Genomic DNA, 14,397 nt, shown 5'->3' with positions numbered 1-14,397 from the left:
ACACCTCCATAATCCACCTTCTACGCCCGCCGTCACCCACAAATCTAAACCCAATTTCGCCCTCCACCGCCATCTGGTTACGAACATCCGCTTGCTTCACGCTGCTTTCATGCATCCGACGCAAATAGCCCAAAGCAACGCACCAAGCAAACCTCCACCCCAAGCGACCGCCTCGTAGCAAGCAGCCTAAGCCGAGGAAATACGCCGTAAACAGCACAGCTGCTTTAGACACTCGCGGCGGCTGCAAAACAGGCTATTTACGGAACACGGCTCCCCTGGATGACGACATCGGAATGGACTGTGTGGGCATGCCATCAGCGGGACATCAAACCCCAAAACTACCTACTTGTGCAAAAAAAAGAATCCAAAAAGAATCAAAAAAATCACCAAACCATACATTATCACTTTCATTTTCCCCATCTGAGACATCAGGGTCTGGGTTGCTAGACCAAGGGACCTCAGTGAGCAACCAGCAGCCGTCCGGCGTGGCGGCAAAGAGGCGAAATACGGAATACGGAAAACATCACCGGGTACACAACAAGGCAAAAGTAGCAGGAGTCTAGAAACGGCGCTCGGAGTGCCTCGGCGATCGGCGAATGGGAATTATTTCTATCCCAGGAAACCAGCCATTTTCCGTGGTTCAAACGTATAATGAGCTAACTGGCCACGACACAAACACCGCTGGACAAGCAAGGCATGCACGTCTTATAGAGGAAAGAACTGGTTTTGTGTATCCGACAGACTAGTCTCTTTTTTTTCGTGAGAGAGATCCTGGTGGGGCCACAGGTTACGAGCCCGCGCGCGCATTTCTTGGACAATGCGGCAGGATTCGTGTTTCGTGTGCCAAACCTCCACCTAACGTTGCCAAGTTCCCGTAGACGTTGTTTGACACCTCGAGAAGAGCTTGGCTTGGGGGTTATATGAAAAAATGGCAGGTTCTTGCATCGAGGTCCGAGAAATGCAACCTGGCGGGCGTGCCCCTCCCTCGGAAATCACCATTTCCGTCCCGCGGGGGTGGCAGCAACCTCGAGGGGTGCGGCGTGATTAGTGCATGCCTCATGCCATGCGAACACGGTTTTGGGGCTCCTACAATACGGCAAGTCTCTTTAAAAAAGGCTGGCGGTTTCGCCTATGCAGGCCGCTGCACCCCAGCTCCCGTACCCTGTATATACGGGTGGTTGTATGCACCCTTACGTCACGATCTGCACACATTGCCCCGCTATCACAACACCAGTGGCTGCAAACTCCCCCACGCATATATTCGAGCTTTACCCCATACTGCGGCGTTTTCCACCCTCTATGTAGCCGCTCACTATATATAGCCGTCCCGATCCCCCCAAAGTCTCTTTTTTTTCCAACCATGTCCGACAGTTCAATCGCTAGCGCCTCCTCCTCCGAAGGCAAGGTGCCCACCTACATGGGGCTCAAGGGCCAGAAACTCAATACCGCCATCACCACCATCTGTGGTGTCGGATTCCTCTTGTTCGGCTACGACCAGGGTGTCATGGGCTCGCTTCTAACGTTGGAGACGTTCAGAGAGCGTTTTCCCGAAATTGATACCGTCGACAACGACGACCTTGGCCATTCTACAATGCAAGGTTTGACGGTGGGACTCTACGAAATCGGCTGTTTGTCGGCAGCGCTTTCCACCATGTACTTGGGCGACAAGTTTGGCCGTTTGAAGATGATCTTTTCCGGCTGTGTGATTATGATCATTGGCGGTATTTTGCAGACGGCTGCTACAAACACGGATTTCTTGATTGTGGCTCGTGTGATTTCAGGTTTGGGCAACGGGTTGCTCACGTCCACGGTGCCCCTTTACGCTGCAGAGTGCTCCAGAGCCAGCAACAGAGGTAAGTCGCTTTGTATCCACGGTTCGTTGATCACGTTTGGTATCTGCATTTCGTACTGGATCGATTTTGCGTTCTACTTCACAGAAAAATTCGGCGAGGTGTCCTGGAGATTCCCCATCGCTTTCCAGCTTGTTTTCCCCATTGCCATTGTGGCGTTTTTGTTCAAATTCCCCGAATCGCCTAGATGGCTTATGGGCCAGTCCAGACCCGAGGAGGCTGCCACTGTGTTTGCTTCTTTGTACGATAAATCCCCAGACCACCCGTTCATCCAGCAGTTGATCGAGGATATCAGGGTTTCCTTGCACGCTGAGGAGAAAGCTGGAGGTAACAAGTTTTCGCTTAAAAACCTCATTAAACAAGGCGAGAGAAAGAACTTCCAGAGAGTCAATTTGGCTGCTTGGTCGCAGGTTATGCAGCAGATCTGTGGTATCAACTTGATCACCTACTACGCTGGAACCATTTTTGAAAGTTACATTGGCATGGATCCCTTGGAGTCCCGTATTTTAGCCGCCTGCAACGGTACAGAGTACTTTTTGGCTTCCTTGATCCCCATCTTTGTGATTGAAAAAGTCGGAAGAAGAAAACTCTTCCTTTTCGGCACCACAGGCCAGTGCTTGAGCATGCTTTTCCTCTACGTTTCCATGGAAATGGCCAAACAGGGCAAATCGGGCGCTTCCATCGGTGCAGCCTTTTTGCTTTTTGCCTTCAACACCTTCTTTGGAATGTCGCTTTTGTCCCTCACCTGGTTATACCCTCCAGAGGTGTCTTCCCTTGAAGTCAGAGCTCCTACTACTGCCATTTCCACAGCGTGCAACTGGGGTTTCAATTTCATGGTTGTCATGATCACGCCGATCTGCTTCAACGCCATCGACCACCACACGTACCTCATCTTTTTCGGAATCAACTTCCTCATGATTCCCGTGTTCTACTTCTTGTACCCCGAAACCAAGGGCCGGTCTTTGGAGGAGGTGGACCTCATTTTCGCCGAAACCCCGGCCTGGAAGCCATGGAAGTCGGTGCAGATCGCTGCTACCTTGCCATATCTCCACGAGAACGACGGCAAGAACTCCGACATCGAGAGATCCGACGTCGAGAAGCTCAAGAACAACTTTGAGCACGTGGAGCACGGCTACGACTCGTCGAAGGGTCTGGTTTGATTTAATATTTAATACACTAGAGAGAGAGATGGATGTAGACCGAAGAGTCATCGGATTATGTGAATGTGGAGAGATGAGGTTTGATGAAGATGGGGAAAGAGATGGGTAGACTAAGAGGTAAATGGATCTATAGTACATGATTATTAGTTTGTGGTAAAAGTTGAGGAGATACAATGGATCCATTGTACATGATTATTAGTTCATGGTGGAATTTGAGGTTTAGCTAAACCATCTGTGGCGATGATAAGCTACTAAGAATCCACACTTCAACAACTAATAGTCCATGATACCTCCCCCAACCCAATTTTCATATCTTTGGCTATGTCCACTTTTGCAACCTATACTGAGGAGTTCCACCCTGCCTAATCCAGATCCATACTCCAGATTTCGGGGTACTTTCCCAAATCCCGAAAGTGTCCCCATGTAACCACATGACGTATAGGCGGACTCACACTCCGCCCATCTGCTATACCAAAGCCACTGATCCACACATTACGGAAAACGGCCGATTTTCAGAATCCACAAATACCACCACACATTGACAGTTTGACAATTTTATCCTTATGGAGCTTTAACATGTAGCTTTAACACTTTATACAAAAAATCGATCAGTACCCAAAAGACGTCTCCATCGTCTCCTTAACATATCTCCACATGCTGTACCCACAACTCCTACACAAACGGGTATCCTCTATGAACCCCCGATAATGTCTCCACCCCTCCATAAGCCACAGAGAAGGATGCAAAAAACCAGTACACATGTGGTATGGCGTTGGGTTACGGATCCACGGTTTGGAGCACAGAATCTCTTATTATAGAAATTCTCCACATTTAGCGGTTGTATGCCACAATCCACATCACAAACAATACTGTCAGATCGGCCTTTGAATCGGCTAAACTGAATAGTCGTCCCCTCCTTTGATAAACTCTTTTCGGAATACCTAAGCGCCTATCTTTTGTCAAAATTCATATGAACATTTCGGTACAGCATAGGCGCTTTTGCAGTTTGCAGCCATGCAGCTACAGATCTGGTTCCTATCGTCAAAAGTTGCCATGGCTTTGGTATCGTGTTTCGACGCGGGGGATGTCTAGAGATAATAGGGTTTCTTTGATTGGGGACTAGATAAGAAAAGCTGCAATAAATACTCTTTTTTTTTTTTTTTTTTTTGGTTTCGATCCTGTGGTTTTCGTATTATAGAACACGGCTTTGTGCTCCTGGAGCAAGCTCTGCTTACGGTGGAATTCTGTTAACTAGTCTGGATTTACCCCCGACGGCAGCCGTGTTTTTATGGATTTAGTACTGTTTACAGCAGAGGCTACAGATTATGAATTATGGTTGGAAGCGTGGGTGGGTAAAGAAGCCACATTTTGATGAAAAGTCGTTGGGCTGGAATAATGTGACAGCTCTTGAATCAGTTAGTGATATGAGTTGAGCGACATGTCTTTCTGAAGTGGGTGTCTTCACTTTCATGGTCTGATGGTTTTGATATCAGGATCTTCGTTTAATGGAATCAAAAGATGATGAAATTATTGCAATGAAAGGCCAGAGATTCATCTAGCCCATTCTTCTATCATTTCCATCTACCCCGTCCTTCTATAACATTCATCTGTCGTATCCGTCTATCATACTGTCTATCATACTATCTATGGTGCTATCTATCATATTCATCTACCATGACCATCCACCATCCATCTACCATATCCATATACCCCACCGTCTATCAACAATCTTTTGATCGCTTCAACATGTTCACTGGAGACTGAAAAGATCTCCACTGTCGACCACCTAGCTTTTCTAACAAATAATTCCCTGACCCAGCTTTCATAACCATCTTATACCTAGCCCTCTCAATCCCCGTGCATAAACCGTTAGGCCGAGATTCGGTCGTCTTGTCCACTTCAAAACCCCATCGTCATATTGTGAAACCCTGTTTTGAATTAAAGAAAATTCGTTTCCTTGACTATGAGAACTTCAATCGCTCAAACTCGGACTTGACTGCTACCTGGTGGAGTCACATCAGCGCTGACTTCTTCGGAATCACAAGAATAGCGTTTTTCAAAATCTGTAGACTTGCAGCGTAGAATCTGCACTATCAAAAAAAGTATCTTAATGTCTATTCTTTCAAAGACTTCATAGATGCAACTGTCTGGCAGATCCGAGGGTGGTAATTACGATATGCCAAACGACTCGACATTCATTGTAACTGAAAGCATAAAATTCTCACAAACACAGCAAACCCTGAGCTTCTAAAATAAAGAAATTAAATAAATAAGAAAAAAATCCCAAACTCACGAATCCCTGGATCGGCCGGAGGCCATACGAGTTTGCAGCCGTTGATGACTTATATGCAGTACCATCAAATCGACGAAACCCCATCAAATCCTCCTTCCCTCCAAACCAACCTCCACCGGGCCCAACCTAGCCTCCCAAACCACACATCCCCAACCACTCAGCTCTCAAAACTTGCCCTCCCCGTCCATACCTCCTCCACCTCCGACCGGCTCTTGCAACCATCGACACCATGTGCAGTACCAGCCCAACCACCCCCGTCAAAACCACCAAAAACCCAAAATCCCCCGAATTCAACCCCGGATCCAAAATCCTCGCCCCCAAATACCCCACTCCCCCAAATCCCATCCCCCAAAACCCTCCCTAAACCCCACCTCCCCCAATCCAACCTCGACGTCTTCGCGAAAAATTATTCTCACCTTCAACTACACCTTTTCTTCATGTCGTGGCTCCTAGGAAGTGACAACAACCTCGACCGCGCAAACAGCTTTGTGCTGCTGGCGGCGTATGCAGACGCAGCCAGGCTCCACCCCCAAGCCGGCTTGGACAGGGGTGTAGAGTACTTGGATCTTGAGGACGACAAGATCAGCGACTTGGAAGGAGCTCAGGGTGTGATTGCTCTGAGAGACTGGAAAGACGATCTCTGTTACGGCACAGGCACGGTGTACCTTTTGGCTCTCGGTATCGGAGGCGCCTACGGGCTCCAGGAGGGTCTTTCCAAGATGCCCCCAGAGTCGCCTCCCAGATTGAAGCTCAACACCGTTTTGAACCACATCACCAAAAGAGGCCCCTTTTTGGGCAACACGGCGGGCTGCCTCGCCATGGGCTACAACCTTGTGGACGCCATCATCGACAACTGGAGGGGCAAGCACGACGACCTCAACTCGTTGGCTGCCGGTGCCATTTCCGGTGCTGTGTTCCGTCTGGCTGCCGGTTTGAAGCCGGCCATGTACCTGGCGGGTTTGATGACTGCTGCTGCGGGCGCGTGGTGTGCTGTGAGGAGATCTTTGCAGTGAGATATGTACATAGATGGTTGAGGGAGGGAAACGTGAGTTTTGCTCTTCTGAGACCGAGGACGAGCCGTTAGGTGAGTCGTCAGGCGAGCCGCTAGGCGAGTCGTCAAGTGAAATACTGGGCGAGTCGTCGGTGAGCCGTCAGCCGACAGGCGAATGTTAACTTTACGATGAGACTGTGTAGGCTGTGGTAGCGTTAGTGGTAGAGGTGGTGAATGTGTGCTACAGTAGTGGATCTGGAAGATCTCAGGAGTTTATTAAGTGGCCCAAATACTGGGATTTCGATGCCGTGGATTTGAAACTCACATTTGAAGTTGGGTTTTGAAAGTAGGTCGAAAGCGCTATCAAGCGTATATCTCATCGTACAATATGTGAAGAAATGGACCAGTGACTCTCGAGACTGATTTTAGGTCAATTTTAGCTCAGACCTGAAATTGTACTACTTTGGATTTGTTCGCCTTAAATCGGATTAGCTTGTGTCTTCGAATGTAGCTTTTAAAAGTACATTATGGTGGCAGGTAATTGAAACATAAATTCGTTGATCTGATTAGTTGACATGAAATCGTAAACGTTCCACTAAATTAAAAGAAACATTCGATTAGTGATTCAGATGGTAAATAAATCTAAAATCATCAGATGAGGGTGTTGATCTATATTGTTCCACAAATCCAACTAGTTTGTTGGATACCACAAAGAAACATACACTAGAGATTTCTGATAAATTCAAAAGAATCTCGCCTTAAGCACCTCCAATTCACCTGGCTACTTTCTTCCAATGCAAGCTCACCATCCTACAACAACCCATAGCCCATTACCTATTGTCTATAAATACCCTTACCCTGCGACAGCCTCGATCCTGGCCCTCTTCTCCACGATCTCCGGCTCGGGGGTAACTTTTCTTTTGGCGTCAAACTGCGCCATAAAGCTTTCGCTGTCCATGGCGACAGCCTTCTGCATCGTTCTCACAAACACCAAATCGCCTTCGTCCTGAACGCCCTCTATCACTTTAAGAAACTCCTCGTTCGTCTTCACCTTGCATATCTCCTTGTAGACCGGCAGCTTCCCCGGAATCTGGTTCAAAAGAATGTACTTGGAGTTGCTGTTGAAGTTGTTGTAGGCGATGCACGTTTGGAGGAACTCCGTGGTGACCTTTTTCCACGGTGAAGGAACCGCTTCAAAAACCGTAGGGTTCAGCTCGGCCGCCTCGGCAATCATGCCACCAACCTTGGCGTTACCTATGCTTTTCTGGAAATTCTCAATCTCCTTTCTGCACTGGAACCCGCCGTTTATCACCAAAGTCACGCCGTGTTTCGCCACAACATCGTACACCTTGCCCACAGAGTCCCGAATCGGAAGATCCCGGTTCCGCATGTTCCTGGTCCGACAGTGAACGGTCAAATTGGCGATTCCCGTGTTGCAGATTTTCTCCACCAAGTCTAGCGTAGGGTGCGGATCCTTCTCGTCCAAAAGCCTGATCTTGGCGCTGATTGGCTTGTTATTTGGCTTGCCCACTTTCTCCACGAGATTCAGCAAAATCAGCGTCAAAAGCTCTGGTGTGCTTAATAAAGCTGCACCCATACCAGCATGGGTGGAAAACGGTTTTGGACAACCGCAATTGAGATCCACGCCGTCCACGTCACCAATGACCTTCTGAGCTGCTTGGACGGCAATTTCCGGATCCGCAGACCCGATTTGTAGAATCAATTTTCCCTCTTCTTTGGCTCGATCTGTTCTGAACACTACAGGAACCTGTTTTCCTGGTTTCGGCTTGGGAATTTCGTTGTTTCGGGTTTCCACGTAGTCGATCGTGCCGAGTTCGTTATTTTCCACTCTGATGCAGTTTCGGAGCTTTTTGTCGATGATCTCAGGCAGCCAGACGAGATCGGCTCCGTGTTTCAAGGCCATAAGCCGGGTCGGGAGCTCTCCGCTGCGCACCATGGGCGCCAAACACAACTTGCCTGCAAAGTCGACCATTTTGGTAGGGTAGGAGCGGAAATATGCAGGTTTGAAAGGGAATCTGGGTTTCCCAAACATGGTCCAGAGATTTGGTGATGGAGTAGTGATGAGGGTGTCTGGTCATGTGATGTGGGTCGGGTGGTGTGGGTCAGGTGATTATGTGCTTGTATGCAGGGTGGTTGGAGGCTGGATTCTTGGGTCCTGAATTTCAGGAAGTTGCAGGTTTGTTAAAATCTGATAATTGCTTTCTTGTGGTAATTGGAAAGGTCGAAGCTGGTTGGATTGTGTGTACTGTGGCTTTTGGGGTTGTGGGATGTTCTGATGCCTCATTTTCAGAAACATGATGAGCCATCCTCGATATGCTGAAGCGTACTTTGAATTAGATTTTTGCATGATAGATGATTTCTTCTATTCTGCGAGAATTGAGTATTGTGCTTGTCATTGAGCTGTCACAATCCCAGGCTTGTTGTGATATATAGACTATCAGTATCAATCCAGCAGAAAGTATGGAACGGACTCCATTTCAAAGTTTTCATTCTTTTTCATGCTTGTTCCGTTAACACTATCAGATCTTCTCTTTACTAAATAGCTTGACCTTCTGATTCCTGCCGCTCATCTCAGCCTAGGGCGAGAGTACCACTGAAGACTCATTAGATCAATCGATCTCCAATACCTCATCAATTAAGCTCAACCCATTAAAACCTCTCTTCACCCTCCATTAATCCACCTTTCAAATCGAAAGCAATCAGATTCCCACTCAAATAGAGGATTGTCGCCGACTTGCCTATTGATCTACAACGATATACAATAATGCCCATTCATCTCACAATAAAAGAACCCACAACCAGACCAACCCAACGACATTGCTTCCATCCCACCTAACCACTCAATTGATCTACCTACAGCCCAAAAAACCACAAAAAAATTCCCCAACCCTCTACCAAAACACAATTCCAAAACCCACCACTCAATTGCCAAAAACTCCCCCATATTTCCACATTTGCAACCACCGTCATCCACCTCCGAAACCAAACAAACAAATCCAAACAATCCAAAAAAAATCACTTCATAAACATCGGTCATCGCAGCGTCCGACCGTTGCCGTGACCTGCCTGTCAACCACTACATTGCTCTCGATTGTTTCGATTTAAACAGACAAAGACAAAAGAAACACACGGCACAGCGGAATCTGCGGTTGCTCAAGTCCGATCTCCGACGATTCGTACGAACGGGGAGAAGAGGAATTGAGTGGAATTAGGGGAAATTGACGAAAGCAGGTGATTCTACAAAAATGCTATTTTTCTGTTTGGTGCAATTGATTAGTGCAATTGATGGGGGGGTGATTTTGAGGGTCAACTTCAAAATCCTAAAATGCACGTTTTTTCCTAATTGGCAAAAATCGCCAATCACGGGTCTGAGTCACACATTACCGTGTTTAGAGGCCTAGCAGCAAATAGAAACCGTCTGGATTTATCAGTCGCGATTGAACCACTCACAGGGAAATGGAATAAGCAGGGAAAAAAAAGAAGAGACCAAAAAATGTGCTTGTGTGCAGTACGTCACATTTCTGTGGGAACCCGCTGTTTCCACCTTTTTTGGTGACCCACAAACCCCAGGTTTCCAATTGAGCCCGTTTTTTGACTCTGATCAACCTCATAAAACCGAGGGTGTTTACGACCTCACGCTGGAAGGCCCGCCCTCGGTGTCCAGGCCGGCTCTCGGGGGACGAGCGCATGTGTCAGCTGCACATCTATATGTGCGACATTCGATAAGCAGGCATATACAAAAGAAGGTGCGTATGAGATTGCAAGAAACGGGAAGGTCAAGCAGTTTCGGGTGATCCCCTCATGCTTTTCGGCCGACCCCTCAAATACAGATGAAACAGACTAGCACGCAAGATTCGGTTGCAAATGCAATCCGTCACTCAATGTGTGGTTCTGGAAACACAATCGAAACAGAAAAATGAGGAGGGTGCATCCAAAGTGCAAAAGAAATGTGGGCGTGTGCAGCACATGATGCGCTCGTGCAGAGCCGCGGCAGTCACACACAGGATCGTACAGGACGATGGATGCTTATCACTCGGTTTTTTTTTTTTGTTTTTTTTTTCTGGTGTCCTGCACCTGCCACGGCTTATCGATGGGCTTTCGCTTCAACCGAGTATGTCGTCTTTGCGACATTGACCCTCAATTGGTTTTGTGACAGCTCAATTGCCCGCAATTGCCCGCCCAATCTGGATTTCCATTTTTACCGGTTAAATCCACGTCGCCGCTGCATCACCTGGAAATTCCTGTTCGAGATGGGCTCCACAAAAGAATTCTGCTCTGCAGGCGGCGGACGCGCATACTGCACATACGGTCTGGGGCGTGCAGCGATCATGCGCTGTATAACGGTCACATCTCTCGTTTTCTCTCTTAACTCGATGGTATCTCGCCATTGAAGGGTAATTTTTACATTAGCCAAACGGGTCATTACTAATGGACTTGATATTGACCACATTGACCCCGTGCGGCGTCTTATCGCCGATTTCGAAAATCAGCTCTGGACCTCCGATGACGCATGCTGCACGTTTGGCGAACGCAGCAGGAAAGAAAAAGAAATTCAGACCATATATAGAAGAAAAAAAAAAAAAAGAAAAAGAAAAAACACCATAGAAAAGAAACAGAAATACCTGTGCTTTTATTTTCTGTACATATTCCATATATAAACACGGAATCCCCACAAAAAAAGGCCTTCCGCATATACCACTTTTTAGGACCAACTGACTCCAGACCATCTCATCACTAAAAGCTCACACTACATAATCACACTCATCCAAGCATGACCCTTTTATACCAGCCCATCTCGAGAACCTTTGGGCAAAGAGATGGATGTCTTACTCCCAGCAATCAGGACGAAACCATGAAGTTCAAAAACGACAAGGCCACCCTCGGGTCCTCCAGAAATCACGAAATCCTTTCACCTCCAGCCTCTCCTTACCAAAAGCACGAAAACACTTACACAGTTTCCCCTGCCCCAGCCACATCTACCCTGGGATGCGTGCCTAGAGCCCTGAAGGTGTACATGGATAATGAAAGGCCCTTCACTTTAGAAAACTACAAGAGCTACACGCTCACCGTGAGCCCCTGGACGCAGCTTGGCGGTAATTACAAGGCGAGACAGATGAACTTTTTGCGCCAATACCAGGCTGTTTCCAAGGAGCAGCAGAATGTCCAGCTGTTGCGTTTGGCCGAAAAGAGAGCCGCTGCAGCCGTCTCCAACAAGAGAAAGAGACCCGAGCCCAAGAGAAGCAGCTCGGAGTCTGAGTCGGAAAACGACAAGGAGAAGGTCAGAACACGTAGAGTGGTGCGTGAGCACCTGGCGGCTCTTTCAGAAATTGACATGGACGCTTCGCGTCCTCCTTCTCCTTCGCCCAAGAGAAGAAAGGTGAAGAAGGAGACGTCTTACGCCAGCTCGCCCTTGGCTGCCCAGCAGGCTGCTCTCATTGACGAGTCGATCCCCGACTACTCTCCTGATCCAGAGGTGACGTTGCCCAAGGGCAACAACCGTGCACTCAAGATCGAGTGGAAGGGCCAGCCCATGGATCTCAAGAATGATCCCCAGGCCGACAAGTTGCACCCCGCCGAGGTTGTTTTGGCGCTGACGTTGAGATTGCCCGCCAACGTGTACCTCGACTCCAAGAGACGCCTTTTCTTTGAGAAGGTGAACAGAATGCGGGGGGACATGCCATTCCGCAGAACAGACGCCCAGAAGGCGTGTCGGATCGACGTGAATAAGGCCAGTCGGCTTTTCGCCGCGTTTGAGAAGGTTGGCTGGCTCGACGACAAGAACTTTGTGAAATTCCTTTAGAGAGGCGGGTAGCCTCCATTTGCTGTTTACTTCTTTGTTACATATGTTATTTGGTTTTGGTTGGTTTTTTTTTATGGTTTGGGATAGACGGATTCGGATTCAAACCACTATTTAGGAAGGATATGGATATTGACTGACGTTACTTGTAGAGATTGGCACGTTTTTAGAGGTTGATTAGGTTGGTGAGGCGTGGCGCATGGAAGTATGCAAAGAACACGCGGCGAGCTGATAAGGGTGGTAGTATCATGTGAGAATTGGCGATGTTGATAAGATAAGGATAAGGAGGTTTTGGGGTGTATGGGTTTGGGAAGTTTTGGCTTTTCTTCTTGGTTATGGTATTTTTATGATTGTGGTTGTGTTTGGGTTGTGTGGTTATTATGAGTCATATGAGGGGCATAAGGTTGGAGAATCTGGGGTAATAGTGGAGGAAGATTTTTGAAATTTCAGATTTCACCAAAATAACGGTGTTAATGTATTGTTGACATGAGTCTCGTGTTGGAATTGGGAGTAGGGTGGTGATATAACGGGTTTCAATTTGTGTGCTGTAGAACAGCAAAGGTGGTAGTTCATGTGCAATTGACGCACAGGACACAACAAAGAGGACTATTTCTTTGAAAGAAGATCAAAATAGTTTATTCAATTGAGTTTTGGAGTTGATGGACTGGCTGATGTGATATAATTCTGTGCGTAGGTCTAGTAGAGTGTTGGAAGGGTAGTACAGCACTGTCAACTGAAGTGGTCTATTGGCTGTTCATTCCAAACTTTCTGATGATCTATATATTTCTTTAATTGCATTAACGGCTTGGAAGAGGGGAGTGAGATCTCGTTCAGGAGATTCAATAGACATAAGCGTCCTGGTCTCTTGGTGACCATTTTAAGAAGTATCGAGGTCTTCAGAGGATAACATATATGACTAAATTACCTAGTTCATCTCTCGTGAAGCCTTTTATGAGTCTGTAGCTTTTTATGAGCTTTCAGCATTTTATGTGCTAGCAATTGTAGATATCTGTTCATCCATTACATGATTCCTCCTTAATGCTCAATCGACACCAGCAAATGTCAAACATAAAGTTCCGTTCAACAAAATCTGTCCAGAACAAGAGTTTCAAAACCAGAATTTACCTTCATTAACCTACTTTGCCCCGCTAGCTGGCTGGACGTTCCAGCACTGTCCACTTGCTGGCAACTCAGTCCAAATCCACCACCCAAAGCCAATCAAACTCCACAATTCCCGGTCATTCTCCTCACAAAACCGGCTGACCGTCTTTCCACCGGCCACCTGAAAGCCTAAAGCATCCACTTCGGCGATCTACCCAAACCCCGAAGTTTATAGCTTCCAGAAGTCTATACTGAAGCTCATGGATAGGAACAAGATGGAGAGGCAATTTTAGAGCAACCTTTGCATTTTTTAAAACTAGTTCACATTTTCAGTAATCACTTTGCATTTCAGGAATCACTCTACCAGAACCTAAAGAAATACCTCTTCATCACCCTCATTACATTCCATACACCCCACCGTATCTGTCAAATCACACTACGCAACCACCGTTTTCTCCAAACCAGCCTAAACCCAATCCACAAACTCTTTCTCCGCCTCTTCCCCAATTCCTTCTCTACCAGCTGGTTCTCCACAATTGGCAATACCTCCATTCCATTCCATTCAACCTATCATCCTCAACCAAAGCCAATTCAGCCCTACGCCAAAACACCACAAACCTACGCTTAAAGCCTATCTACATCACTCCAACCAGCTTGGCACCGCCTTGTTGCCGCAACCATGGACATTCCGCTTTCCCTATTTTCTTGGAATCCAGCTACACTTTTATCCAAACCTCAAGCCAACATTCCAAAACCTCTGAAAGCAAAAATCACTCATACCTAAATCTCTCATTCCAAAAATTTCTAAAATCTTCCTCGTCCCCTATCTGCGGCAATGCTGGCAAGGTGCCTCGCTGGTATTCGCTGCATCACGGCAAACACCGTTGCTAGTGAAAGCTATTTTATAGCCAAAAAAACAAAAATCCACCAAAACGGCTTTTGTTGAAACCTAAAAAATATTTTCGACACAAGTGTCACGATTTGCGGCCGCCAGAGGGACCCTGGTCGATTGCCCATTTTTCACGTCCTAGCAACCAAGTGAGACATGTAGGCAGGCGGCTGGCGGTCCCAGTGCGGAACAACCAGCGGACCAAATAGCAACGTCGGGGGGACTTTCGGAAAAACCTGCCGAAACGGGACATCCGACGAAGAACCCCTTTTTTTACATCCATTAAATCATCTAC

At 47.2% G+C, this 14,397-nt stretch overlaps 4 protein-coding genes across 4 annotated transcripts; 3 read left to right on the top strand and 1 right to left on the bottom strand.

Annotated features, from left to right (window-relative positions):
• Window positions 1-1,360: 1,360 nt before the first annotated feature.
• Window positions 1,361-3,010, top strand: C7M61_004574 (sugar porter family MFS transporter; the record flags this gene model as incomplete). Its single annotated transcript, XM_024859893.1, has 1 exon — window positions 1,361-3,010. One exon carries the CDS (start codon window positions 1,361-1,363, stop codon window positions 3,008-3,010), a length of 1,650 nt encoding a protein of 549 aa, XP_024711845.1.
• Window positions 3,011-5,740: 2,730 nt separating this feature from the next.
• TIM23 (protein transporter) lies at window positions 5,741-6,316 on the top strand (the record flags this gene model as incomplete). Its single annotated transcript, XM_024859892.1, has 1 exon — window positions 5,741-6,316. One exon carries the CDS (start codon window positions 5,741-5,743, stop codon window positions 6,314-6,316), a length of 576 nt encoding a protein of 191 aa, XP_024711844.1.
• Window positions 6,317-7,147: 831 nt separating this feature from the next.
• SMM1 (Smm1p) lies at window positions 7,148-8,287 on the bottom strand (the record flags this gene model as incomplete). Its single annotated transcript, XM_024859891.1, has 1 exon — window positions 7,148-8,287. One exon carries the CDS (start codon window positions 8,285-8,287, stop codon window positions 7,148-7,150), a length of 1,140 nt encoding a protein of 379 aa, XP_024711843.1.
• Window positions 8,288-11,086: 2,799 nt separating this feature from the next.
• On the top strand, window positions 11,087-12,115 carry C7M61_004571 (uncharacterized protein; the record flags this gene model as incomplete). The annotated part of the gene is made up of 1 exon (XM_024859890.1): window positions 11,087-12,115. One exon carries the CDS (start codon window positions 11,087-11,089, stop codon window positions 12,113-12,115), a length of 1,029 nt encoding a protein of 342 aa, XP_024711842.1.
• Between the last annotated feature and the right edge of the window lie 2,282 nt (window positions 12,116-14,397).

Source organism: Candidozyma pseudohaemuli (genome assembly GCF_003013735.1).
Source record: "Candidozyma pseudohaemuli strain B12108 chromosome Unknown scaffold00016, whole genome shotgun sequence".
Classification (NCBI taxonomy): domain Eukaryota; kingdom Fungi; phylum Ascomycota; class Pichiomycetes; order Serinales; family Metschnikowiaceae; genus Candidozyma; species Candidozyma pseudohaemuli.
This window is presented reverse-complemented; position numbering and strand designations above follow the sequence as displayed.